The sequence below is a fragment of the Antedon mediterranea genome, chromosome 8 (genome assembly GCF_964355755.1).
Source record: "Antedon mediterranea chromosome 8, ecAntMedi1.1, whole genome shotgun sequence".
Taxonomy (NCBI): Eukaryota; Metazoa; Echinodermata; class Crinoidea; order Comatulida; family Antedonidae; genus Antedon; species Antedon mediterranea.
Window position 1 is genome coordinate 4,924,933 of NC_092677.1, and position 26,816 is coordinate 4,951,748.

The 26,816-nt window shown below is 31.7% G+C and overlaps 1 protein-coding gene across 2 annotated transcripts; it reads left to right on the plus strand.

Moving 5' to 3' along the window:
• Positions 1-209: 209 nt before the first annotated feature.
• LOC140057014 (uncharacterized) lies at positions 210-25,188 on the plus strand. 2 transcript variants are annotated; one of them, XM_072102546.1, is made up of 23 exons: positions 210-396; positions 1,584-1,635; positions 2,066-2,392; positions 2,713-3,000; positions 4,024-4,248; positions 5,040-5,114; positions 7,309-7,569; positions 7,789-7,819; positions 12,017-12,293; positions 12,823-12,919; positions 13,378-13,393; positions 15,183-15,202; positions 16,026-16,151; positions 16,481-16,792; positions 16,893-16,934; positions 17,387-17,746; positions 17,968-18,013; positions 18,757-18,906; positions 19,350-19,534; positions 20,531-20,611; positions 21,600-21,694; positions 21,778-21,921; positions 22,234-25,188. In XM_072102546.1, exons 2-23 carry the CDS (start codon positions 1,596-1,598, stop codon positions 22,534-22,536), a joined length of 3,501 nt encoding a protein of 1,166 aa, XP_071958647.1. In that variant the 5' UTR covers positions 210-396; positions 1,584-1,595; the 3' UTR covers positions 22,537-25,188. The 2 variants fall into 2 exon arrangements, with proteins under 2 accessions (XP_071958647.1, XP_071958648.1); XM_072102547.1 differs by lacking the exon at positions 210-396 and adding an exon at positions 684-808.
• The last annotated feature ends 1,628 nt before the right edge of the window (positions 25,189-26,816 follow it).

Genomic DNA, 26,816 nt, shown 5'->3' on the forward strand with positions numbered 1-26,816 from the left:
TACATAAAACTAACAATTAAATATCTAAATAGCATTTAATATGATGTTAGCATGTAGTTGATAACATTGTTTTATCCTGAAAACACTACTGGGCAGGTGGTCCTCCAGGGTTAGATTAGTGTGACCGTCACAAAAAGTTGTATACATCTTGACTTATGGTGGCGCCCTACCACTTGGACAATATTATTACTGTTACTTCTTAACTTACAAACTGCAGATTAATTATTCTTGTGATAATATTATATATGTACATTCTTTTTTCTTTTTGAGTGTAGGTTGTCGTGAAAATGATAGGGGCTCGGGGATCCAAATAAAATGACGAGAGGAGTAAACGGTAGTAATAGTAGGTCAAGGAATGGAGGAATATTGTAACTGGATATCCGTAGGAGGCATAAAGTAAGCAGATTAACATTTTGATGAATGACGGACACATCGACTGTGACATGACACACCTTAATAAAAAATGTCAGTGACTAGGCCTAGGCTCTACTCAATGTTTCCGGTATATCCAGGGACGCTTTCTCGGTCCGGCGGGTCGAAAACGTATAGATAGCTAGTATAGCCCGACGACGAGAGGGGAATCATGTGCCCGAGCAAGCATATATCCGCGATATAATATTCAGTTCCTAATAAATTATTATATTGATACTTAATATATTATGTTCTAGGTCTAGGCCTAGCCAAGTTTAGTTAGGCCTAGGCCAAGAAACCCTAATTGCTAATTCATTGGTTATCCGCACTTGGTTGGTATATAATACGAAAGCCTATACTAATATCGGCGTACTAGCCTAGGCTTGTGCCATATAAAGTAAATGTTCTACAAAATAATGTTCAAACGAATTAGTATGATCCGTTCTAACGAATTACAACATATACAGCCATTTAAGTGTGTTGTAATTCTTTTAAATGGATTAATTAATAATCTGTTAAAACAAATTAATAATCTGTTCAAACAAATTAGTAATCTGTTCAAACGTGAATTAGTAATTATAATTATATTCTAAACAAATTAGCCTACTAAAAATTTGTTAACAGAGTAATTCGTTTAAACAGATTAGTAATCCGTTCAAACGAATTAATAATCCGTTCAAACATATTAATAATTTCTTCAAACAAATTAATAATTCGTTCAAACGTTTAAAATTCGTTAATAAACAAATAATAATTTGTTGAACTAAATTAATCAATCGTTCAAACCATTAAATTAATAATTTGTTCAAATAAATAATTTGTTTAAACAAATTAAAGATGTATTTCAGTTCGACTAATTTATGATACTTCAAAATGACCCACTTTTTGTCGAAATCTTTTTTAAATATTTTTTGGAATTATTCAAAGGGACAATACATCTCCAAATTGACAGTCGCATATATTTAAAAAAGAGATTTTGATACTTTTAAGTATTAAAATAACTGTGTAATTAAGTTGTTGCAACATGTTCGCCTTGACCTCTACTTCTTCCGGTCAAAGTTCTATAGCATTGCATGCATTTACGCCCTCTACGACAAATATGTAAATAAGTTTTTGTATTTATTTAATTTAGGGTATTTAATATTAAGTAATTATATTACTTTTCTTTTCAGCTTTTTGGAGCCATGTATTTTCTAGTAATATTGCTGAATTTTATAACTAAGGGTAAATGTTTTTTTTTGTATTTTATCACATCTTAACATAGCAATAGAGATTTCTGCAGGTTAGAGTGCCGTTCCGTAGGTATGATCATCAGGCCTCTGATCTGACAACCCACATTAATACATGGAGCAACAAAAATAAAAAAGGCTCCTCATGTCTATGTCCTTTAGGCCCTTTTCTCACAGGCTAGATGCCTTCATCATTACTGGCGGTTTATACCGGTACAACTATTTACATTGGACTGTTATGCTGGGAATATAACCAGTTTGAAAAGAAAAAGGGACGAGTTCGCGACACTGTTTCAATACTCAAGATTGTCACCATTTTTCAAAATCAAGAATATCACATGTACAGGTTTATTTTTACTCTAGAAATTTAACATTGTAACATATAGTAATGCAGTACTCATGAGGTAGTGTTCTTTAATTTGCAGAAGTACATGGTCAGTCGATTATAACATTTAACCAGACAGCTAAAGAAGGTGATTCTGAAGTACTGATAACTTGTGATTATTCACAATTTACTTCTACTACACCTGGTGGAATACAATGGGATGAACTAAATGAAGATGGATCTGCAATAAACCTTGTGAATGATAAGAAGTTACAAAATGGACGTTTTAAATTGAACATAAAACCTGGGAAAGCTGACTTGGTGATGTCACAGCCAACGAGAAATGATTCTGGACAAACATTTCAGTGTGAGATACGAACAAATGGAGATATTAAAAGATCAAACCCATCTATTTTAACTGTATATTGTGAGTAACGGATTCAATTTCAATAATTGACTATAGCATTGCATAAATATATGTATAGCATGTTTAAAAGCCACTCCTTACTCAATAACTCAGTCTATAACTCACAAATCTAAAGTATTGATAATTGTAAGACCTTGGGGATAACTGCTGCTTTATGCTTGTAATATAATCTGCCACCATTTTTTCTTTTTACTTAACTGTATGTTCTAATAAATTGACAAATTTCCAAGAAAAATTTCTTTTTAAAAGCTCCCATTTAGTTTATTGCTGGGTAAAATTTAAGTGACACATTTTTAATATTTTATTTTCTCCTTTCACAGACTTGAATCAACCAAATCTTAATGCAACAAATGGCATCTATAAAGGTCAATCCATGAGATTTACCTGTAGTAAATCTGGTGAGCCTACCCCTTACATTACTTGGTATAAAGATGGACAGCAAGTTAACAACTCTAGATATGAGATTGCAAATAACAGTACAGAGTCAGTTCTTAAGATTAAATCAGCTACTGAAGAAGATGGAGGGAATTATACATGTAAAGCAGAAAGTGATCAGTTTAAAGGAGAGGATGCTAAAACAAGTGTTGGAAGACATTTGACTGTATATTGTAAGTAAACATTACTTACCCTAACAAATCTGTAAAGTATATAATAAATAAAGAGCTTTTACGCACGCTCGTATTCTTAAGGACATTAGTCGTAGGTCGAGCTAAAACTTCATTCATAAACCGAACTAAATCTGTGACTAAATCAGGCCAACCTCGACTAATCGAGACGGATTTTGATCGATTTTTTTAAGTCCTCGAGGGGGAGGCTAAATCGCCGACTAAATGGTATTTAAACAATGTTTATAAAAAATGTAACAGTTATTGAGAAATGAAATATCTATTTTTATATTACTGTAGCTTAAAGATTTATTGTCTCCCCTGAAAAAATAATTCTTAAAACAAATTTTGATGAATATGCCATTTTAATGTAACATTATTAGTTATCCACTTTGACCAAAAATTGGATTGAAAAAAAATATATTTACCGGAAAAAATGTTTTTTTTTTTTTTTTTTTTTATAAGTGAAAACATGATTTTTTTCGGTTTTTTTTCTATTGATGTGATAAAACTTTATTAAAACTACAAAACACAGAACATTATCTTCATTTTTCATGTTTATGAGGGACAGTACATCTTTAATTAAATATACATTGGTATATGTTATAATAATGGAAATCATCTTTATTTACAACCATATACAAATTGCATTATTTTCTTCGCGCAAGTCAGACTTGAACTATGTCACACACCACAGCGACAATGGGAGATGCGGAAATTCACCACAAAAAACCACCACCAAAAGCTCAAACTAGTACTTTTTGAAGTTGAAGAATACGAGCGTTAATTTTAATGTATATTACAGTGCATGAATGATATTTGAATAAAATTAGTGGATGCTTAGTCCACAAAAGAGAAACAAATTCGAATGAGTTAAGTTATTTGGTAATAGTCACAATGGACTTCTGTTGAGTTGTAACAATAGCTGATTAATTCATGAATACAATAGATTTAAAAAATTAACTTTTATTTTTTTACCAACAAATACTATAAATAAAAATTTATATTAAATTTTTCATATTTTAGATATTGCTGTTAATTTTACATCTGAAGATGGTATTGCAACATGTACAGCAGATGGCCGTCCCAAGCCATCATCTGTAGTGATATTACAAGATGGAGAATTGGTTAAGAAAGGAGAAAATACATCAACTATAGAAATAGATGACAAGATATGTCAATCAAATATTACATGTAATGCAGAGAATGGACAGCTATATAAAACAGCAACACTTGAGAACTGTGAAGCAGGTAAATATGTAACATTTATGCCAGGTAGTTTTATGTAAGTTAAAATGTTCCTGAGTTAATAATTAATTTGGGATAAATATTCAGAGATAACTAGAAGAAAATTGAAACTGATTTTGCAATCCTATGCCTACCTAGATCAATGCTCCAAAAGACTTAGTACTGTACTACTTTGTTGACACAGTTTTGTACAGAAGACCAATGGCTTAATGTCTTATCTAGAGCACAAGACAAAGTAAACCTGAGAAGTTCCTGTTGAGACAAAGCCTATTGATTTTCATGAAAATTGACATAATGTTGATATAAAGTTATCTTTGTTTTCAATAGTGTGCCCTCTGTTGCCAAAAACTGTTTGTGTTTTACTGCACAGCAATTTTTTATTTATTAAGACAAAACCATAATAAATCTTCATAAAGTAACTACCATTTGTACTTAAATACAATTGTAAATATTCAAAAAAATTTAAAAACTTCAAAATCAAATAAATCTGTTTCAAATGTATTTTTCTTAAAATTTCCATTCAAAATTTGAAGTAGTAAGAAAGGTAAGGCAGTCCAAAAATATGCCACACCCACCTCCATTTTTGGTTCCAAAGCACTTTTTTAAATTGTTTAGCATTTTCGTTTAAGCAATAATTTTGATTCAAAGTTTTGTCTCTACTTCCAAAATCACTGAGATAGGTTACATTTTTATGTTGTGAAACAAAATATCGTTTGATCAATTGTAGGCTCAAATATTAAATTGAAAAACATTTTTTTGATATGTTATTGGAATTATTAAATCATTTTTTACAGATATTTCACCAGGTTCAAGACAGTTGTACATCATCCTAATTGTTTTAATTATTTTATGGTTACTGCTTCTTTGTTGTAAGTAAAACCTCTAATCTCTTAATCATTTTATTCTCAATTAGCATGCATGGACATAGAATTATCCTAAATAGTATTCACAAATTCCTCACCCCAACTTAACTCTGTCGACATAAGCGCTCTGCGCAGCTGACCACAAGTGACAGACCCACAGCGCAACATGTAAAGAATAACTATTGAAATAGGCGAGTTTTTAGGACAGATTTGAATTTAAAAGGAAATGGAGTGAGCAAGTTGGTTCCAGAACTCTGGTGCCTAAGCAAAGAAGCCCTTAGGCACGGATTTTAGCTTAGATCTAGGTGGTTTTAACATATCCGTTTAATGGTAATAATAATGGTTTCAAATTCAAATTCAAATATTCTTTATTCATCCTCTATCATGAAAATATACAACAACAATATATGAGAACATAAAAAAGATGAAAAGGAAACACATAAAAACTCAAAAGAGCTTGATTAGTTGTGTCCCCCTATGTCCCTAACTAGCCTAAAAAACTAAAACATAAATAATAAAAAAGCTAAACCCTGGTTTAATTAGTTTGTGAAGATAATGTGGAACAGTTTCATCTTTAAGTTTGTTTTATTTATACCACTGTCGCAGCTGAAGCTGAATTACTGTGTATTTACATTAAAATGTGTTCGTTTGTTTGTTTTATTGGTTTCTCCACACATTTTAAAATAAAAGATAAAAATTACAAATTGCAAAAAGAAAATTACAATAAACAAGAAAAACATCAAAAATGTGCGGATGGACGTCAAAATAAGTTGCGAACAACTTTAAGTCGTGACCACCAGTTAAAAAAAAAAAATGAAGGTATACAATAGCAGTCCGGCTTACATAAAAAATACAGAAGCTTAAATTGCAAAGACAATAGTACAATTACAAGATGAACAATATGATAAGGTATTCAATTCAATAAAGTGAAGAAGAAAGGAAACAAGAACAACAAGAACAGGAGATTTAGCTGCCATATGCTGCGACCAAAGACTTTTTTAGGTTAGATTTGAACAAAGGTAGATTAGGAAGAGATTTTAATGAAATACTTAATAAATTCCATAGTTTTGGACCATTATAAAAAATCGATTTTCTTCTTAAATGAAATGTATCGTTTTCAGATAAAATATTTGTTTTAGCAAATCTTGTGAATATCAGGTTGTTGTTTAGGAAATAATATGATTTGGTAAAGAGTGATTTTTTAGACGATACATAAAAATATAAGTTTGTAATTTGTGTAAATCAAATACATTAAGTATATTAAATTTATTAAATAAGTTTTTGGTGTGAGCTATTCTGGTTGACCCTGCACAAATCCTGATAGCACGTTTTTGTAGTTTGAAGATGTTGTCAATATTGGTTGCTTCAGGACTCGTCCAGGGACACAAGTAAAGAAATTTATCAATTGTGGTAGCCCAAGATATGTTACAATAATTAATATACAGTAGGGTAAAACTAAGGTGTTATATAAAGGTAAAAGAATGTGCTGTAGGAGATAGTGCTTTAGTTTATTCATTATTCCAATGTTTCTAGAAATTATATTTGAAATATTATTACGATGGGACTGCCAGGATAACTTTGAGTCTAGGATAACACCGAGAAATTTTGTTTCATTAACTTGTTTAATTGATTACACTATCATTAATTTTAATAACATCAGAGTCTATATTTTTTATTTTATAATTAAAAAAAATATAGTTAGTTTTATTAATATTCAAAGATAATTTATTTAAATTGAGCCAATTGGAAATCTTAACTAATTCATTATTTGTAGTTTGCACAAGTTCAGTAATATTTTTGTGTGAAAAGAAAATGTTAGTGTCATCAGCAAAAAGAACAAAATTGTGTAAAAAGATTTAAAAACAGTAAAAATTCAAGAAACAATTGTTATAAGCGCTCACACACTGGTTCCGTTCAGTTGCTCGAAAGTTGACATAAGCGCTCTCCTGCAACTGGTTTGTTTCAGTTCGACCTAAGCTTGCATAATTTTAGAATCGTAGTGCTTAGTTTCGTTAATTATTCTTTTGGAATTTTTCTGAATTCAAGGGGAAAATATGTGTTGACTTATGATTACGCAAATTATGTAATGACGTCTAATTTTTTTTATTATGTAAGTGAGTAAGGCTTAAATAAGAGTAGAAAAAAATATAAAAAAGGCATTTAAAATAATATTAAATATATTTACAATTCTTTTATTTAGATTTTATGCATTGTAAGAATATTGAGTGGAGTAATACAGATGTTGATATAGTGACAGTTGAAGGTGGTAAACCAGTTGAGATGAGTTGGAAATATCGTCCAAGTATTGCATGGTTCAAGAATTTTGGAATAAAGAAAGAAGACAAAATGCTTGGTTCAAATAAAAAGCAATTCAGTAGTTGGAAAACAGTCTGCCAGTTTGTCTGTTATTGTTGTGCTTACTTTTGTGGATTCTTTTGTATTGAATACTGTAACAAATCATGTAAGTTAAATTTGTGTTCATTTTATCAATACACCATTGTTTTTCTTTTCAGTTCCTTATGATAAATCATACTATTTCAAAGGGTCGAGATATAGACAGTGATGACCATTAAATTCTGGAAAGAACTTTGCACAAATTATTTTTCATGGGAAAACCTAAACTTTATACTGTAGTATTGTATTACATTACACAAGATATGTTTAATACATTTTTTTTTAGATAACAAAGATGATAAAAAACGAGAAAGCAGGTGAGTTACTTCTATTAGAATTTGTATTGAACACATGGCACAAGGTCTTTCTTGTAGTTTGATATTATTAGGTTATATGCATTATTATGCATATAACCTCTTGATTCTGTCAAAATCTTTATTTGCTTATTTATTCTTTCCTTAGCACTATTTTGTCCGTCAATTATCTTGATATCAGTTTCATCTATCTAAGTCAATTTTTCGGAGTATAATTCCTTATGGTCAGGAATCGATGTGGTTATGTTTTCAAGGTGCGCAATCAAAAATTACGCGGTCTACGCGCGATTTAACGAAATCACGTTTGTAATCATATCTTCACAAGCATGAATTACAATTAAACAAAATTTGGTACTCATAAATTTCAGGTCATATTTCATCATATGGCAATACAATTACGTGCGTAGCGCATATAACGCATGCGTACGCGCGCTTAAAATTTTCAAAATTGTCAAAATTTATTTTTGATGAAATTAGAGTACGTTTCAGGCAATTTTAAGCGTTTAAAAAATTGCCATGAGTGCGCAAATTTTTTTTTAAACGTTAATGCGCATTATTTTTGTCCAATTTCTGTTGTACAATCTTTCTTTAATAATATCATCATATTTTATTCACTTTTCAACGCGAAATTGCGTTATACGAGCACTTCAAAAGTGACAGGCTACGCACGTGTAAGTTAACAAAATGGTGAAAATATGCTAAATTTTTAAATTAATATAGATCGTCAGAATGCTCGGGAACACCTATTTTTTATTTCAGTTTCTTGAAGTGTATGTATCATATGTATGATTTATTATGAAATTAATAGAACAAAAGTTTATTAAGTCATCATTAATTGCATTTTAAATTTTTTTAAATTAATTTCGACAATCAAACAAATTATGACATTTTCTTAGGCCAAAATAACAAATTAACATTAACTTTCTCCCTTAAAAAGTTCATTATATTAAAGTTAAAAGTATATAGTTTGACAGTGCATATTTTTTTTTATTTTTTCAAAATGTCATCATAGTAAAAAATTATAATTCATTGCGGTATTTAATAATCTATCTGCACCAAAGTGGTTACTGTATTGTAAATACACGGAGGAATCTTTCTACAACCTTTAGTCAGTTGTGTATGGCTTGGTGGTCTGTGCTCGTGTCTATGGCATTCAAGGTACCGAGATCGAGTCTCACCTTGGGAAACGAAACGAAATAAGATTTTTTTTATTATCTGTATTGTTTGCTCAATGTTATTTCTTAGTGTATAGATTATACACATGATTTATAATGAAATTATATATATTATATTTAATGTAACTTATGTCTTTATTATGTAACAAATGTGGTTTATGACATTATACGCAGAGGGATCTTTGATCGGATTTTGTATTGTGTTTGCATTAGCAAGATTCTGCTGTCATATATTATAAATAACTAGATGGTACGCTCGCTTCGCTCGCGTACCATCTAGGTCGTGCCCACAGATGGTTCTCGAATACACAGTAATTTCAGCGTAACAAAACTTTCGATTTCAAATGTACGTACCGCAGGACAAATAAATAGACAATGTGATTTATGTACTCAACTAAAAATAGCACCCTGGGAATTACTTCCGAAAGAGAAACTTGTCACAAAATGAGACCAATTGTTTAAGTCAAATTTAAACAAACTTAATTTGTGTTTTGTATGTAACATTAGGGTTGAGGGATGGGGAAGAGGATGGGTGGAAAGAAAGAGGAACAATTTTTAAATATATTCTTTATCTATTTAGTAACGAAATATTAATTGTTTTCATGTTTTACAAATAATATACCACTAAACACAGTAAAACATTGCGATGTAATACTTTGTTGAAACTATAACCGTCCAAGTCGATTGAAATAGTACAGTAGCCTACATGTAACGATGTAACATCACTACGACGTGTATATGTTTATATAATGTAAAACAATTTGTGAAAACCACCTCTATTTGGGGAAAATCATAAATTCGATTTGATCGTCAATAAATATTAAATTATCTAACTCAACTTAATAAGTAGGCCTAATGGTTTTCAATTGTTTCTTAGAGCCAATTCATACTTAAGTTGGTTCCTACCCTACCCACCAAAGTTGTTCTGCGTTTAGGGCATGTGATGTACCGTAGGCCTATCCTCTACTGGTTTTACAACGCTACTCATGCCAGTGAGGGAAGGGTGATGATGTGGGTGGTTTAATTGCAATAATAAATATTTGTACATAATATACGGCGAGTGAAAACTCTAGCTCATTATCCGTTTAAAAAAATGTATATCCAACCACTGCAGCACAGATTGGAAAAAAAATGGATCGAATTTCTGCAGGTTATGAGATATACAGTACTTGCCTTTACGACGCCTGAGGGAATAGACGCTTGTGGAACAGAGATTGGAATGTTCCATTCATCGCAAATCAATACATTTGTATAAACGTATATTAAATCTATCAAAATAGTATTTTTTTTAAGAAAATCGGCCTGTCTTCAACATTATGATGCTGTACTCGAGCTGTTCAACCGGTTTTCAGCCATTAAAAACAATTATCGTATGAGGAGATAGGAAAATGCGAAGCATCCTCGTATTATTGTCTGCGGGTATTTTTCAAGACGGACATCCATTAGACAGTGTATACCACGATCGAAAAACACCCCTATTTGGGGCAAATCGTTGAACCTAAATTCGTTTTAATCGTCAATAACTAATTATCGAACTCAATTTAATTAGTAAACAGGGTTACATCAGGTGGTTAAAATCAGTACCGAAAGTACGAACCAACTTTATATACCATCGAGTAAACATTCTAGAAATAACGCGCGATTTACCGAATTTTGCCCTTACGTAAATTTATATATAGATGAAAGATTCTGAGAAAATCAATCAGTCAATATGTCTTTTAAAAATCAATTATCTTTATTTAAATCAATGCATATAACCTATAATTCGTCATAGTGACGAATTAAATCTAGTTATCTTGTATTGTGTTAACCCTACAGCAATGGTAATAGAATTAGTGGTGAAGAGTATCATGATGGGTGTATGGTATCTTAATGATGCAGAGATCCCTGTTGTAGTTTACCATTAGGGATTTTTTTGAGATTTTCATGTCAACTGATAACTTATGATGTCATTTTTATGATATACTACCGCCAAATTTGAGAACTTGTTCAGTGTCATTTGCCGTTCGCTCTCTGACATGAGTATGTAGTATGACTTCATAAGACTGCAAAAGTTTACCAAAATCATGGCGGAGAATGATCCCGAGATGATTTTCTGAGAATACAGTAAAGGGCATTTCAGTTAAATTGTATTTACAAAGTGTGAATTATTGAATTTATTGGTTATTTTTAAATAGTTTAATACTACAGGTTAGGGCCTGAGTTTTGTCACTAGGACGCTAGCCTTTGTTCAGAAAAGTAAGGATCTAGGCTAGGCCTAAGCTACAGCCTACAGAAGGAGATCCAGGAATTTTAAATAGGAAGGGTCCTTTGAGCCACAGCGAGCCCCTTCCCACCTCCTCCCTCCATAGTTGGTAAATAACACCCCCAGATGGTTGGAAATGGTACTCTCCAACAAAAAATTATGATAAATGGCACCTCTAGTTGGCCCGAAAATAACACTCCCATGTGTCGCACAACAATCAGCAAAACGATCAGAATTTTTCCGCCGTATTTTAGATGCGCGTGTTTGATCGTGCTTCACACAGAGCCGGGTGTTTTGTTTTGGTTTGCGTTACCGTACAGGCTACATGCACTCGGACTGTCAACCAATTGAACAGAGTATTCAGTCGATAATACACAGCTGTGAGGCTTCCCCCTCTTCCACTTCTCGAGTCCGCCCCTTAATCAGCCCAATGAGACCATGTGCATGTGCTTTGGTTGTACACGCCCGATCGCGACATTTATTTTTGTACATAAGTTGGGGACCCCTCATGAAACATCACAAAATAAACATGAATATTCATTGGTCATATCCGTAAGGTGTGACGTACAAAAACAAAAATCGTTGCCTTAGCTCCAAAAGCTCTTCTAGAGATTACAAGGTCAGATCCCAAGATCATTACATCATACATTTACTAACACGTCGACGTAAATGTCGACTCAATCTAAACGTTCATATCTGTCAATGACACATAGTGAACATTTGGTCATATCTAAAAGTTCCTATTGAGTATTATTATCTTGTATTGTGTTAACCATACAGCAGTGGTAATAGAAGTGGTGAAGAGTATCAGATGATGGTCAATGAAAGAGAATGTCCTGATGTGCCAACAGTCTCTGGTATCTCTGGACCACCAGCAGGAGTCTCTGGTATCTCTGGACCACCAGCAGGAGTCTCTGGTACCTCTGGACCACCAGCAGGAATCTCTGGTACCTCTGGACCACCAGCAGGAGTCTTTGGTACCTCTGGACCACCAGCAGCAGTCTCTGGTATCTCTGGACAACCAGCAGCAGTATCTGAATCTGAACAAAAGTTAGAGGTTGGTTAATAAATAGGGAGGTTGCGCAATGCTACAAATACGATAAATAAAACGTATTTGTTTTCGTTAGCCAGTAACAATCAGTTTCGCATAGCAATGAAATATTGAGGGTGCCGTCCAAAAAATATGCCTGTGGTAAATTTGAACGAAGTGCAGGTACGTGTTGCTTGGCCATCTAGGCCAAGCATAACAACAGAGCAAGTAAGGAATTTTCAATTGACGTGACATTTTTCGTAAAAAACTTTCAATAAATTATCTATGATTATATTACAATCATGAATCATTATTGTCTCAAATCAAAATGTGAAAAATAGATCAAAAACTATACTTGTTTTGTAGTTACGATTATGGTGATATTCGTCAATATGCTTTACGAATATGAAATGGGCATCAGCTCAAAAGTTTTAAAAATGTGTGAAATTATCGTATTCGTTCAAACAATTAAACAGACAAACAAACAAATTAAATAGAGTTTGTGAGAGTATATTTGAAAGCATTATATTCCTAACATTCTTCTACTTATTCACAGATAACTCCTGATGATGCTGAGGATGATGAAGGTAGTAAACTTTTAGCAGAACCTCAAGGACCATCTCATGGAAATGAAATTGTTACTGAAGGGGAAGGTAAACTTTGTTATTTTATAGAATACTTATAATACTGGTTCAACAATTATTGTTTCTTACTATTATACATTTCCAAATATTAGTTCAGTTTTTAAAAAAAAGTGTAGGCCTACATTAGATCTGTCATTCGCATATCCTTTCATTCAATCAATAAACATAGCTAATTTGGTTAAACTTATGTATACATGTACTTTTGTTTTTCCAATTGACCCAAAATATTCCATAATGCTGTTTCTACATTATTAAATGGCATTTGTTTTGGTTTTTTTTTAAATTTATTTTTAACTATGCTGTACGAAAGAATTATTTTTCCATAGTTCTATACATTCCAATTGATTTATTTTTAAATTTATTAATCGATTTGGTTAAGTATGTTGTTATTCCTTGGTCAATATATTAGCCCTTCTGTTTGTTTACTGTTTATGTATTATATTATTTTTTGTTTATTGTTAATATAGCAAACGACTCAAACAGGTAATTAATTTGTGGTTTTATATCCAGCAAAGCTTCTTGTTAAAATTGCTTACTCTTTTAAATTCAACAAATGTTAACTGGCGTTTTATCGTCTAGCGTTGTTTATCCTATGGCGCTGATGAGTTGGTATGGCGCTAGCAATATAAAAAAAGAGGAGGGGGCACGTCCTTTTGGACCTATTGGTGGCGCCAAAGAAACTCATCGTTGTCATTGGCCTAATTGTTGCCTGGGTTGGGCTCTATAGTATTCATCTACCATATATTATCAAATAAACTTTTTGAGGTTAGAATCTTAACTACTTACTGTACTTGACTAGCTGTCTCTACCACTTTATAAATGATGTATATCACTGTTAATTAATTTTATTTAAATGTTTGGCATTTTAATTTTCACATGCTTAAATTGGTTTGGTTTCTGTCTTCTACAAATTAAGTTGAAAAAAAAAACAACTATTATCTGATAGTTATCTGAATTTGGTCTACTACTACTATGTTTACTAATGCAAAATCAATTTGTTTGTGAGCAAATTGCATTTTTATAACATTGTTTAAAGGCTTCAATATACATATAATGGTTCTTCTGTTGTAACTTTGGTCTTCAAAAACCCTACTTTCACTTTTACAGTTTTACTTCCTTTTCTTATAAAATTGGGCTTGTTCGTACTTTGATTGACAGAGTTTACAAATTGAATAATTCCTGGTCTAGCTTTAACAATGACATTTCAACTTTTAAAACCATTTTAAGTAAAAACTGTTTTCCACAACATTTACAGATATCTTAATAATGTTTTCTCTCCCTGCAATGTTGCGTCAGTTGAGTCGATTATTGAACAAAACAAGGTTCTTTATTTTAAATTACCTTACTTACAGTTTGCCAAATGCGCACAACAAAGAATCGATAAAATTACACGTAAATATTGCAAAGGTATTAATATTAAATTAGCTTTCAAATCATTTAACATTTCAAACTTGTTTAGTCTTAAGGACCCGGTCCCCGATATGTTCCGCTCTCGTGTTTATATAAATTTAAATGTATGGGATGTAATTCTATGTATATTGGTGAAACCAATAGACGGTTGTCAATGCGGGTGCGTGAACATTTCAGGGACAAGGCTTCTCACATTTTTCAACATCTGCAGATTCCGCTTTCAAACTTAAGGTCAAGGAAGCCCTCCACATCACGTGGAGTAAACCTTCCCTGAACAAACAAATCTATAACTTAGGCGTCACACTTACCATATAATTGTTTGTTGCTTACATTCCTTGTTGTTTTATTATGCTAATTACTTGCTTATTTACATACAATATGTCCTATTCGTATATAAGCACTCTAGGCGTTGTTTACGGTTCTGATGATGAGAATAGTTTCTCGAAACATGTCACATTTTAAGGCAGTTTGCCTTTTCATTGAATGCCTCGCTATAGTAATTTTAACTTGTAAGTTTGGTGGTATTATTCATGATTTATCTAACATATAATATAATTTTTAATGGTAAACTAAAGTTAACACAGTGTGTACCAGCTTTTATCTTAAATTTTAGGTTATGCTTTGTGAAGAGTGGTCTGCTTCATTACACTTTGCAATATTTAAACTTAAGTGGATTTTATTCTGCAGTGTGAATTTTTTGTCCTCACTTTATTTACCAGTGTTACCGCTGTAACATTGTACGTTATCTGAAAATATTGCAGTGTAAAAGTGCATAATAAAAAATCATGGAATTTGACCATACTGTATGTTTTAAACATAAATTAAATTAATCCGTTCCCTGATTATTTTTTTTTTTATATAGATCTCAAAGTTCATACACAAGTAAGTAACAGATATCATATTTGTAATATAACATTTTACAATATTACATAACATTTACATTAACATTACATTTTATATTGATTTTAAAAATTGGAAATAATAACTCTTGTTGTCTTCAATATCAAAATATATATATATTATGCTCATTGATTGTAAGGTATAATCCATTTTCCAGTGGTGATGTACTAGAAATTGTATCTTCAACACAAATGATATGTACACACCATGACCCTGACAATCCTGACAAATTTGTGTTGTTAAACAATGTGGCTACTTTGATTGCATGCGGATAACTTCAGAAGGGAAGTTGATCTGAAACAATATTTCTACAATATGGCATGAAATAAATAAGAAAGAACAAGTTAAACTTGATAGGTATTATAACCCTAACCCTAACCCTAAGCTTCCAAAGTGAGGAAATTGCGTTTTGCGAATTTCTAAGAACCACGCCTCTTTTTTACATATCATATAAGGCGATCCTATTACCGGTACAATAGTAAATCATATTTCTAGAGTTTTGTCAAAATTTGAGGCAATCGCGCAGGGCTTTTTTTAAATTTAGAAATTGGCCCTATTATTTGTTTTTCCGTATCTTGGGAGAAATTTATTTGATTAAACATTCTACCAAATTACACCTAAAAAACACCTCTCTCAAATTAATGCCTCCCTCAAATAAACCCCCCCCCCCCCCCCTAAAAACACTCCCAAAAAATTATAATAAATACGGTAATGACCATGCAAACAGAAACACAGTAATAAATAAAATTTACTTTCAAATTACATTAAGAAATTAAATTGACATGTCTGCATTCATTTTCCTTAGCAAATGGTAGAGGAAGCATCAGCCTAACACTTTTAAATCCTGCAAGATCTGATTCAGGGAAGTACAGCTGTAGTATAGAGGGCAGTAGACAGCAGTGTCCAGGTGTTAAGAATTTATTTGTTAATTGTGAGTTTTATTTCTGGAAATGAACTTCATAAAAATACAAAAAAGAACCATTTGATAATCTTATAAACTTATACAACATAATGAAAAAAGTCAAGGTTTAATAATTGTCCTGTTTTGAGTAACACAACATAATAAACACAATTAATATATTTTGTATGTATATTAAGTATACATTATTAATGCTTTTAACAAAAATGTTCATGAATTTTAAAAGAAAAATTACAATTGTATTGGCTCAAATTTATACGACACAGCTGGTGACTAACTGCAGAGTAATCGCTGCCCATGATTACTTTGAAACTAAAATAAATTTTTCTACGAATATTAAGATACTGAGATGGTAGATCACAAGTATTCAACAGAAGAAGATATCAGTAATTTTAAAATGAAGTGCAGATATGGACCAGCAGATATGCCATTAACAGGTTACAAGTGGAAGAAGATTAAGGAAGATGGCACAACAGAGATTGAGGATTGTTATAAAGATTCTAGATTTGAAGTAACAAGTTACCAAAATAGCATTCTGTCTTTGAAGATAAAGAATGTTGTACTTGATGATGCTGGCAAGTATCAATGTGAAGTGAAGCCAGTTGATGGAGAAAAGAAGCTGGAAGATACTACACAGCTAATAGTGAAGAAAGGTAATTGTAATCTGTATTTTACTTGCCAACAAAATTGCAAATACTTTATTTTATAAAGAAATTAATGAAAAATGTTTTGTTTCTTCATTTTGTTTTATAGACCTTGTTATAATGAATATTCCTGCTGTTACTACTAATGAAGGTAGGAATTCTGATCAATTGTTGCTTAACCTTATGTGGGTTGGTGATGCTGCTGCAATATCCAATACATGTTGGTATAAGAAAGTTGAAGGTGGAGAGAAGGAACTGCTGACATCGTTGTAATAATATGTAATCTAATGTTGAAAGTTAAAAACATTTGTTTTCTTAAAACTGTAAATCCTAAATTAATTATGAAGTGACCTAAAATAAACAAAGACGGACTTTTGAATTTAGATCCGTCTTCTATAGTAGTTTTGATCTTCGGCCTAAAATTTAAAAAAAGGAAAAAAAGCAATAAAAATAATGTTAAAAACAATAGTTTTAGCAACTACAGGGATCTTTAAGAAAACTGGTTTGTGGACTAATTTTGTTTTCATTTTGTCATACAATTTGATTAGACAATATTTTTGAGTGTATAATGAACTAATTTCATCCAATATATCATACTCACAGGTATCACAATGAATGATAATCTTGTTACACTTGGAGAAAAGGGTATTTTAACTTGCAAGTATAAAATTAAGGATAAAGTAGAAGTTGTCAATTGGTGTAAGAAGAAAGAAAACAAGTTGATATTTACTTCTGATGAATCTCAACAAAAGAAGATAGAAAAAGTGCCTAAAAGATGTAAAGCAACTTATAAGTCTAATGAAACAAGCTTAGAGTTTGAGAAAGTGGAATTCACTGATGCTGGAGAGTATATATGTGAACTTAAGCCGAAGAAACACAATATTAACTTTATTCCAGACAGAATTAGAAGAAAATTATCATTTTCTTCACCCCATACAAAATCAGCACACTTACGTGTACAGTGTAAGTAGATTGGTGGAGATTTCTATAGGTCTCTATGAAAATAAAATAAATATATTGCCTGCATTAAAAATATTGCCAAATTTTTAAATAAGTAAAATAACATATGACCAATTACTCAACTTCCTGATGCTACTCCACTTCATGGTATGTAATTCATAACAAATTATGACACTTATGACTGCATATTCAATAATATTTTAATAAATATTTTGGTTTTATAGTTAATGTGTTTACTGCAGCTGATTATGAACACGATAACACATACAGGTAAATGCATGGTTCTTTAAGTTGAATGTTAAAGTGTTGCTAACCAATTGGTTTTGAACAATACCATGAAAGCCCTAGTGGTCTAATAGTTAGGTCATCTGCTTTGTCATCAAGCAGAATTATTTTAATAAAAACCGTAATATATATTGGTTTTTTTTTAAATAATTTGTCAGAGTACTTTGATTTTTTTTTATTTCATTTGCTTTATTCAATATCGGCTCATTACAATTACAACAGAAAACATAAAAATATATAATGAAATAAAAAGCCAGGATTGTCAAAAGCGAACCCAATCACTGTTTAAAGATTTTCCTTTAACAGAAATACAATATAATAAATAATAATATAGGCTAAATGACGGTTAAAAAAAAAATATATTTAAAAAGCAAAATAAAGAAAAAAAATGGTTAAATTAAAATCTAAGACTCAAATCAAAAGGAAGAGAGGCAATGAGAGGAGAAATCAGGAATGGAAATAGGCGAAGACTAGTCACAAAATCTCGAAACCTGCTAAGGAGAGCAAGGTCTCTTAAATCAGAGGGAAGACCATTCCAAAGTTTACAGAATCTAGGAAAGAGTGAAGATTGACAGTTCGAGCAAAGGGTGGCCTAATTTATCAGGGGGCGAGTGCACTTATATTATACTTACTCATCCCATGCACATTAGTATATAACCACATATTTAAAAAACAGGTTACTGCAGTATACTGTTAATTTGTATCCATTTTGTTCTCTTATTTTATAGACGTCCTGCAGTAGTTTTTATAAATTCTCATGTTCTTGTCTTTGTTGAGAAAAATAACTCAGATGTAATATTGAGAAGGGGAAAGATGAACATAAAGAGTTTGATTGAATGGGAAGAATCAAGAGTTATTTTACACGAAGAAGATAAAAGGTATTACATTTGAGTATGACAGTTATCTTGTCTTTAAAAAGTTGGGGTGTTTTTTTAACAGCAAGGGTGGGTTTGGGGAACACACCATGGATTTTAATTAATAATTAAATAAATTAAATACTTTGTGAACAATCTTAGGCTAATTAGCCATCTGGAAATTCAGGCTTTCAGAGCAATGATTTACAAACATATGTACTATAAAAATATTTCTGATTTTTTTATTCATTCTATGTAAGAAACACTAATAGAAACACTTTTTTTTTTGGCTATCCACAATCCATATGTGTGTGCTATGTATGTAATGAAAATGATGTGAATGAAGTTTGGAATTGGAATTTGAAGGTTTCCAATATTTTTAAGTAGAAACAAAAAATTGAAAACATGAAAATGATTAAAATATGCCAAGTGTGTGTTTGTTTTTACTTATACTATTTACCATACAGCTTTCAGAATCTAGTACCAATTGTAACACACAACGGAAAGGTGATTCTAATGTGTGTTAAACAAAATAAAAACACAAAAGACTGGAATACAATAAAGATAGAAACTGATGATTATGGAAACAATTGGAAAGAACCATTTGATGTAAAATTTCCATCAAAAATCGAAGAAATTACATCCCTCCTATGTGAGTATAGGCATGACCTATTCATGGCTTGTATAAAATGTGATAGTTTTGGGAGTTGCCATGGCTAAACTGGCTATGCTGTGCATAATATCTGAGCTGTGCATATGAATGTCACTGAATTTCAAATATTAAAATGTTCTTTTCTGCCATTAATGTGCTGGTAAAATGTTTTTGATAGTTGTAAATATTATCTATTGAATGTCTACAGTAATTGTACTTTCCTACTTTAAATTACAATCAAATACTGACTAACCTGATAATCTATAAAGAAGAATAATGCAATTAAAACTAATAATTTGAAAATATCACTTATTCTTTTTCTCCAAAATAATATTTTGTTATAGTTTAAAGATGTATTGTCCCTTGAAACACAAAAAAAAAAAAAAAAAAATATTCTACATTTAAATTAGCCATATCAAAGTAATATTAAAGTTATTCACTTTAAGTCGAAAATTTGAGCCAAAAACAACAAGTTTACGTAATTAACAGGTAAATTAATTAGATTACATTTCGTCTGGGAAATCGTCGCAAGCGAAAGTAAACAAAGATTTCAAACCATGAGTATGCATTATGCATGATGCTAATTAGGATTGTTTACAACTCGTCACGGTTGAAAAGGTGTTTTTACACAGATCGCGAAGAAGTTTTATGATTATGCATACAGAGTAGCCAAACAAGCGCGTTGCATTATGAGATATGTTTTGATTGAAAACTTTGACTGGAAGTCAAAGTTATTTTTTGAACAAAAAAACATCTGTATTTCGGTTAAATTTTTTTTTTTTCGACTAATTTTTGGTGAAAGTTAATAACTATTATGATACTTCAAAATGACCCCCTTTTTTTGAAAATTAAAAAAAAATAAATTTTTTTTTAATTAGTCAAAGGGCATCTGATCTCTTTAAAAAATACCAAAATTAAATAAAAGTACTACAAACTATAAAAGTAAATTTTTATCTTTTTGTTTTAACATATATTATACACATACATTTTTTTTAGGCATTGATGGTGTTTGCTTAGAGTCAGGGAATCTGGTTCTTGCAGGAGTTTGCAATATCGACAATAATGGCAGTAAAGAAAGTAATTATTTAGAAAATTTGAATATTATTATTTATACTTGTATTGTATTAGCTTTTTATAACAGACCCTGGCATTACACATGACATTCACTTATTTTAACACACATATTTTCTATAAATACTTTTTATAGAAATAAAAATAGGCTATTGAATTAGAATCTATTTCTTTATAGAATTATCCTGACCCTGGTTTAAAGTCCCATTCCCTACATTTTTTTTATCTCATTTAAGGTCACTAAGTACATTTAATGTAAAAGTAAATACTATATGGTCCTATTGAGATAACTTTTTTCGTCTTTAAACGTTTAAAAATGTGAAAAATAAGTGGATTCTAATAATTTTAGCGTCCCGCTATAAATCCCAACATGCATTGTGTACAGATTGATATTTTCGTTTTTCTTCTGTAATTCACCCACTTTTCGATCGATCGTGAGGCCAAAACAATGGAAGACTTTTTCAGTGAAAGTACCGGTTTTCCCCAATTTATATCAACGGATTCTGGCAAAAACAGAAAGACAATCAATGCAGCAACTATACAACGTCAGGCTAGGCCTATAGCTAGCATACGATGTTCGTACATTACCGATGTTTACCAGCTAGGCCTACAAAACTAAGCCTAGCTAGGCTAGGCCTAAAGACCGTCCACGAGAGGACATTTACCGTGAGCTACATTTAAGACAAGGATTGACCTGGTTTAATGTTTTTAAAGTTATATATATGCATTATTTTTACAAAACGTCACAAATTGTAGGGAATGGGTCTTTAAATAATAAGTTGTGTTTTTCATTTCAAAACACTCACACTCAATGTAATATCACAAAAAATTGTATACACTGGGACATTTGTCAGAAAAGTACACATGATTCAGAAAATATTTTGTTGGCCCAGCATTAATACTTTTATATGAAAATACATATGCGGTAATTTTGCATCTGTCATGAGCTATTAACAGTCATAAGAAATATAAATTATTTGTGTTGTTTTTGTAGGAAGCCTACTTGTAATAATAAGTACGGATGATGGTGACAACTGTAACATTGAACATGTTATTAAACTACAAGTTACATCAGGAATACATACACAAGTAAGAATACGAGTGAATTCTCTTTTCATACAATAAAATGTTTTTAATTAACACACTCGTATAATGATTTTTATTACCTGTAGGTTGTTGAATATGGTCAAGATCAAGTTTACATCATCTGTACATTGGAAGATGATAGTACGCATCTTTTTATTATAAACAGCAAGGATGGATGTAAAACAGTTGATGTTGTGAATGAGAAAGAAGAGACAAATCTCGAATGCCAGGTATGCGATGTTATTTTGTATCTCTAGTGGCTACTGTCATTTCTTTGTCATATTCTATAAAGCACTACTACTTTATGCATTACACTCGTACACATTGTATGTGTTACCTCCGCCAGAAAGACGAGAGGTTATGTTGCCTAGGCCTAGATCGAGATTTGCGCTTTCTGTGTGCACTTTTAGTAATTTATATTTAAATAGTATATAAATTAATAGTCTTATTTTTACTCGCATTTATCAACACACAATGATTATTTAAACTATATTTGCCTTATTTATGGTACATAAATTACGTTGTCATTTAAAATCTCTTAGAGTGGTATTATACCAACAAAGACAGATGAGTTCTACCAAATAGCAATGGCAAGTCATGGAAATGAAACAAATAAGGATCTTACACTTTACTTAAGTGAAGATGGTTGTAAAACCTGGTCTAAGTTTAACACACTAGGTGCAGTGAATGCAGAAGAATCTGACCTAGCTTACTACAGTGTAAAAGAAGGGGAAGAAGAAGCAGAAGGAATAGTGTGTGTTTACAGTTATGGTTCAGAAACAGAGGGGTATAATATTGGAATGCAGTTGATTTCTAAGAAAGAAATTAAGCAAACAGAAATATAAAAATTCTGAGAAGAGAATGTTGGGTGGGGGTGGAGATCATATTTTTTCTTTTTTGTGTTGTATTAACCACATAACATCAATGACAAATTTCAGTTGTTGAGAATATACATGTGACAAAAACTGCTTGACTTATAACACAGATAATTAAAATAATATTGTTTATAGAGAAGCAAGTAGTTTAGACTCTTCAGTAAAATCTAGAATGTTGATTTTAATGTGTACTATAATACTATTTTTAATCCAGTGACTTGCTTAATAATGTACTTGTCTATGTTATGGTTCAGTGATTTTGTTTGATTTTTTGATAATGGAATAGCCCATGGGGAATGGGAACCCTGCTGGACACCCAAGCCTAGAGAGCGGTATCCAAGGAGACATCTTTCTCTTTGGCCTGGGTGACTGGCAGGGAGAGGTGTGTTCTACTTGCTATAAAGCAAATAATAAGTCAAGTCAAGTCAAGTATCATAAATGCTAAAATGTATAAGTAAATTAAACTGCTATAAACTGAGCCTGTTTTGCTTGCCTGTTTTGCTTGCCTGTTTATATTCCAATAAATGTTTGTTGTGAGATCAAATCAAGACGATTTACCTGGTACAGTATCATTATTGTTGCACGTGTCAACCGCAATCCCACACAAGTTAGGGAGGCTGGAGCCTTTTACAGTGGTGTCAGAAGTGGGATTGAACACAAGACAAGATAAAGGTAAAAAGTACGTTATTCAAGGAAGCAGCTCCAGTTTATGGAAGACCTTAGTTTATGGAAGAATATTATATACTATGGCTATGGAAAACGGAGAAGGTCCTTCTACACAGGAGATTTTACAAACAAATGCAATACAGCGATCATATTGTGTATTCAAATAATATATGTAATTGAATTCCGTTACATGCCCTGACTGGAAAGAAAACTAGAAATGCGGGGAAGGGAAACTATACAACAAGCCCATCAAGTGGCAAAAGATAGCATTGAACGGAAACTAGGAAACTCGACACTGAAGCAAAATATACATAAGATGAGTCCACAACTGAGCGTTGGAGATCGTGTACTGTTGAAAAGGTGTGCTTTTGAAGGCAGACACAAGTTAGAAGACAAGTTTCATCACGATGCCTACATCATAGTTTGGGTTAACGACGCTGGAGACGTTTACAAGATTCGGCCTCTCCTGGGTGGCCCAACAAGTACTGTAAATAGAAAACTCTTAATTGTTGATCCAAGGGAAGCAACAACTGAAGACATTGTAGGAAGCGACTCAGATGAAGAAGATGATATGCCAACCTGGGTATTTACACATCATGACTTACCACAGCAGGATGCAATACACCAACCAGTAGGAACACAACTCAGACGATCATCAAGATCAACTAGAGGTTTTCATAGTAACCCTGAGAAATGGCCAAAGTCTACAGTTTCTCGCCATTAAGTGTTGACTTACTTTATGAACTTGTATTTTACGTATGCACACCTTCTATTGTTTTGTGCTACTTTTCTGTAATTGTTAAACCATTTTAAGCTAAATAATCTATGATGATAAAGTGTTTAGTGTTCATCAATCTTTACTGCATAAGAGTTATTGTTATAATTATGTTACTATTGTTTACCTAATTGTTAATAGGTATTTAAGTTTATGAGTACAGCATGTTATGGTGTCATAATATGGTATTTTGAAAATAATTAGGTACACACAGGTTCTTGTATCATGTAACATGAGATGTATTTATAGATGATTGAAAAGTTGATAATAATGGTTTAAAGTACCACAATCTCTGGAGCTTGTATTATATAATGTACTGATCTGTCACAGGGTAATGATTATAGGGTAACCTGTGAGTTGTAGTTATAGTTTTTGGGGTATGAAGCCGTATGGTGGCACCTATTGGATTGGTCATGCTCCTTGAGCTGTTAGTTGTGTTGGAAAGCAGTCTTATGGGTGAACCTTTAGCAGTGGTCATGAGGTGCGATCAGAACTTTACTGATCGGGTGAGTGTCATGGTAACAAGGGCCATGATGGGTGGACTCGCATTGGAAATTCCTCATACTTCTGCTATTGAGAGGGACCGTACTGGCTCCGTATTTAGTATCTTCACTTTAACAGTTGGCATGACATGATGGTTAGGAGTCCATTGCAGAATGTCTTAACGGGGAGTGGCATCCCAATGCTATTTCAACCAACAATCGGGTATCTAATAATCAGTATACTTTTATATTGCGACAGTGTGTCAGATTACAATACTTGGGGGCCAAGTATAGTCATCACGGGGAACATGTTATGGTTCAGTGATTTTGTTTGATTTTTTGATAATGGAATAGCCCATGGGGAATGGGAACCCTGCTGGACACCCAAGCCTAGAGAGCGGTATCCAAGGAGACATCTTTCTCTTTGGCCTGGGTGACTGGCAGGGAGAGGTGTGTTCTACTTGCTATAAAGCAAATAATAAGTCAAGTCAAGTATCATAAATGCTAAAATGTATAAGTAAATTAAACTGCTATAAACTGAGCCTGTTTTGCTTGCCTGTTTTGCTTGCCTGTTTATATTCCAATAAATGTTTGTTGTGAGATCAAATCAAGACGATTTACCTGGTACAGTATCATTATTGTTGCACGTGTCAACCGCAATCCCACACAAGTTAGGGAGGCTGGAGCCTTTTACATCTATGAGAGGTTAATGTACCATAATAATGTATTCATTCATTAGTTGTTATTAGTATATTAATAATAATTATAGTAATAATAATTATAGTAATAATAATTATAGTAATAATAATTATAGTAATAATAATTATAGTAATAATAATTATAGTAATAACAATTATAGTAATAACAATTATAGTAATACTAATTATAGTAATAATAATTATATTAATAATAATTATAGTAATAATAAATCACTAATACAAATTGTGTGCTTGAAATCAAAGAAAATGTTGAAAAAAATTCTCTGTATGCATTATGAAATACTTGTTATTATGATGTAATATTTTTATAAATGTGAACAGTAAAGTAAAGTAAAGTCTACCTTTTTTTGGTTCTGATGAATACTACAACATTTTAGTAAATAACTAATGTATACCGGGAACAGATTATTAGAAATGTCGCATTTATGTTAAACATTATAATTGTCCACAGTGAAATTCAGTCTGTTTGAATATGACCAAGTAAAGCCTAACATTGAAACATAGAAACTGTTTTTACCACCGCAAGGCTTTCGTCAAACACTTTTCATCATCACATATGAGTTTAAGGAATCTGTGTCTTTAATTGAATAGTATACTATAGGCCTACTGTACTTCATTTCATTTCGCATTAATAATACTATATTAATATACTATAGTCATTGTCTGTTATTGTATTAGTTTATGTGCCCCAAAAGTAGTACACAATACTTTATGGTATGTCGGTACGATTTGCACAAAGCGAGCTTATTTTTGTTTATATAAGGAAGTTGTCTCACTTCTACGCCAGCCAATATATTATTTGTAATACAGTAGTGCAGCGCGTTAATCGTGAAAAAAGAAAATTTCGTTGATTTTTAACGTTTTTTGTTGATGTTTACGTTTCGAGTTAATTTTACGTTTTGTTGCGTAGATTTTTAAGGTGTTTGTATCAAAATCGTTGATTTCACAGTTTACAACAGCTTCAACGTCCTGAAGGAATGTTTTACGTTGGTTTGTAGGCCTACAGTACTGTACACTAATGTATTGCTTATAAAATTGAACAAGAAATATGAATAATTAACGACGAAATTGGATGTTCATTAAAGTTTTTCCATTTTTATATCAATATTTTTTTTATTTGCGGATTGTTATGTCAGATTTTTCCGGGGCTCATTTTCGGTTAGCTTTCGACATTTCGTTTACACATATGTTTCAGAAACAAAGAGTATATTATAATGGAAAGCTATTGATTTCTAAAAAACATTAGATGATATACTAATAAAATATCTGATACTGTTTATTACATTTAAACAACACACCCTTTTTTGCCATTTGTTACCTGTACAACAACACATACTTTTTCATACAGTTTATATTAAGAAAACAAGTATAGTTTTGTTTGCATAGTCGATCGTTTTCGGTGTGACTTTTCGTCGTTTGTTTCGTTTATTTGACCAGTATCAACATAATGCAATACCGTACAATATAACATAAAAAGGCCGGACACAAGCAGCTTTTCAAATTAGCCAGATGGGCCTATAAGTAGGTTAATCAATCAGTAACATTTTAATAAATTGCAATAATAGTTTCATGTGTCTACACATTTTATTAACAAAGTACAATTAAGCA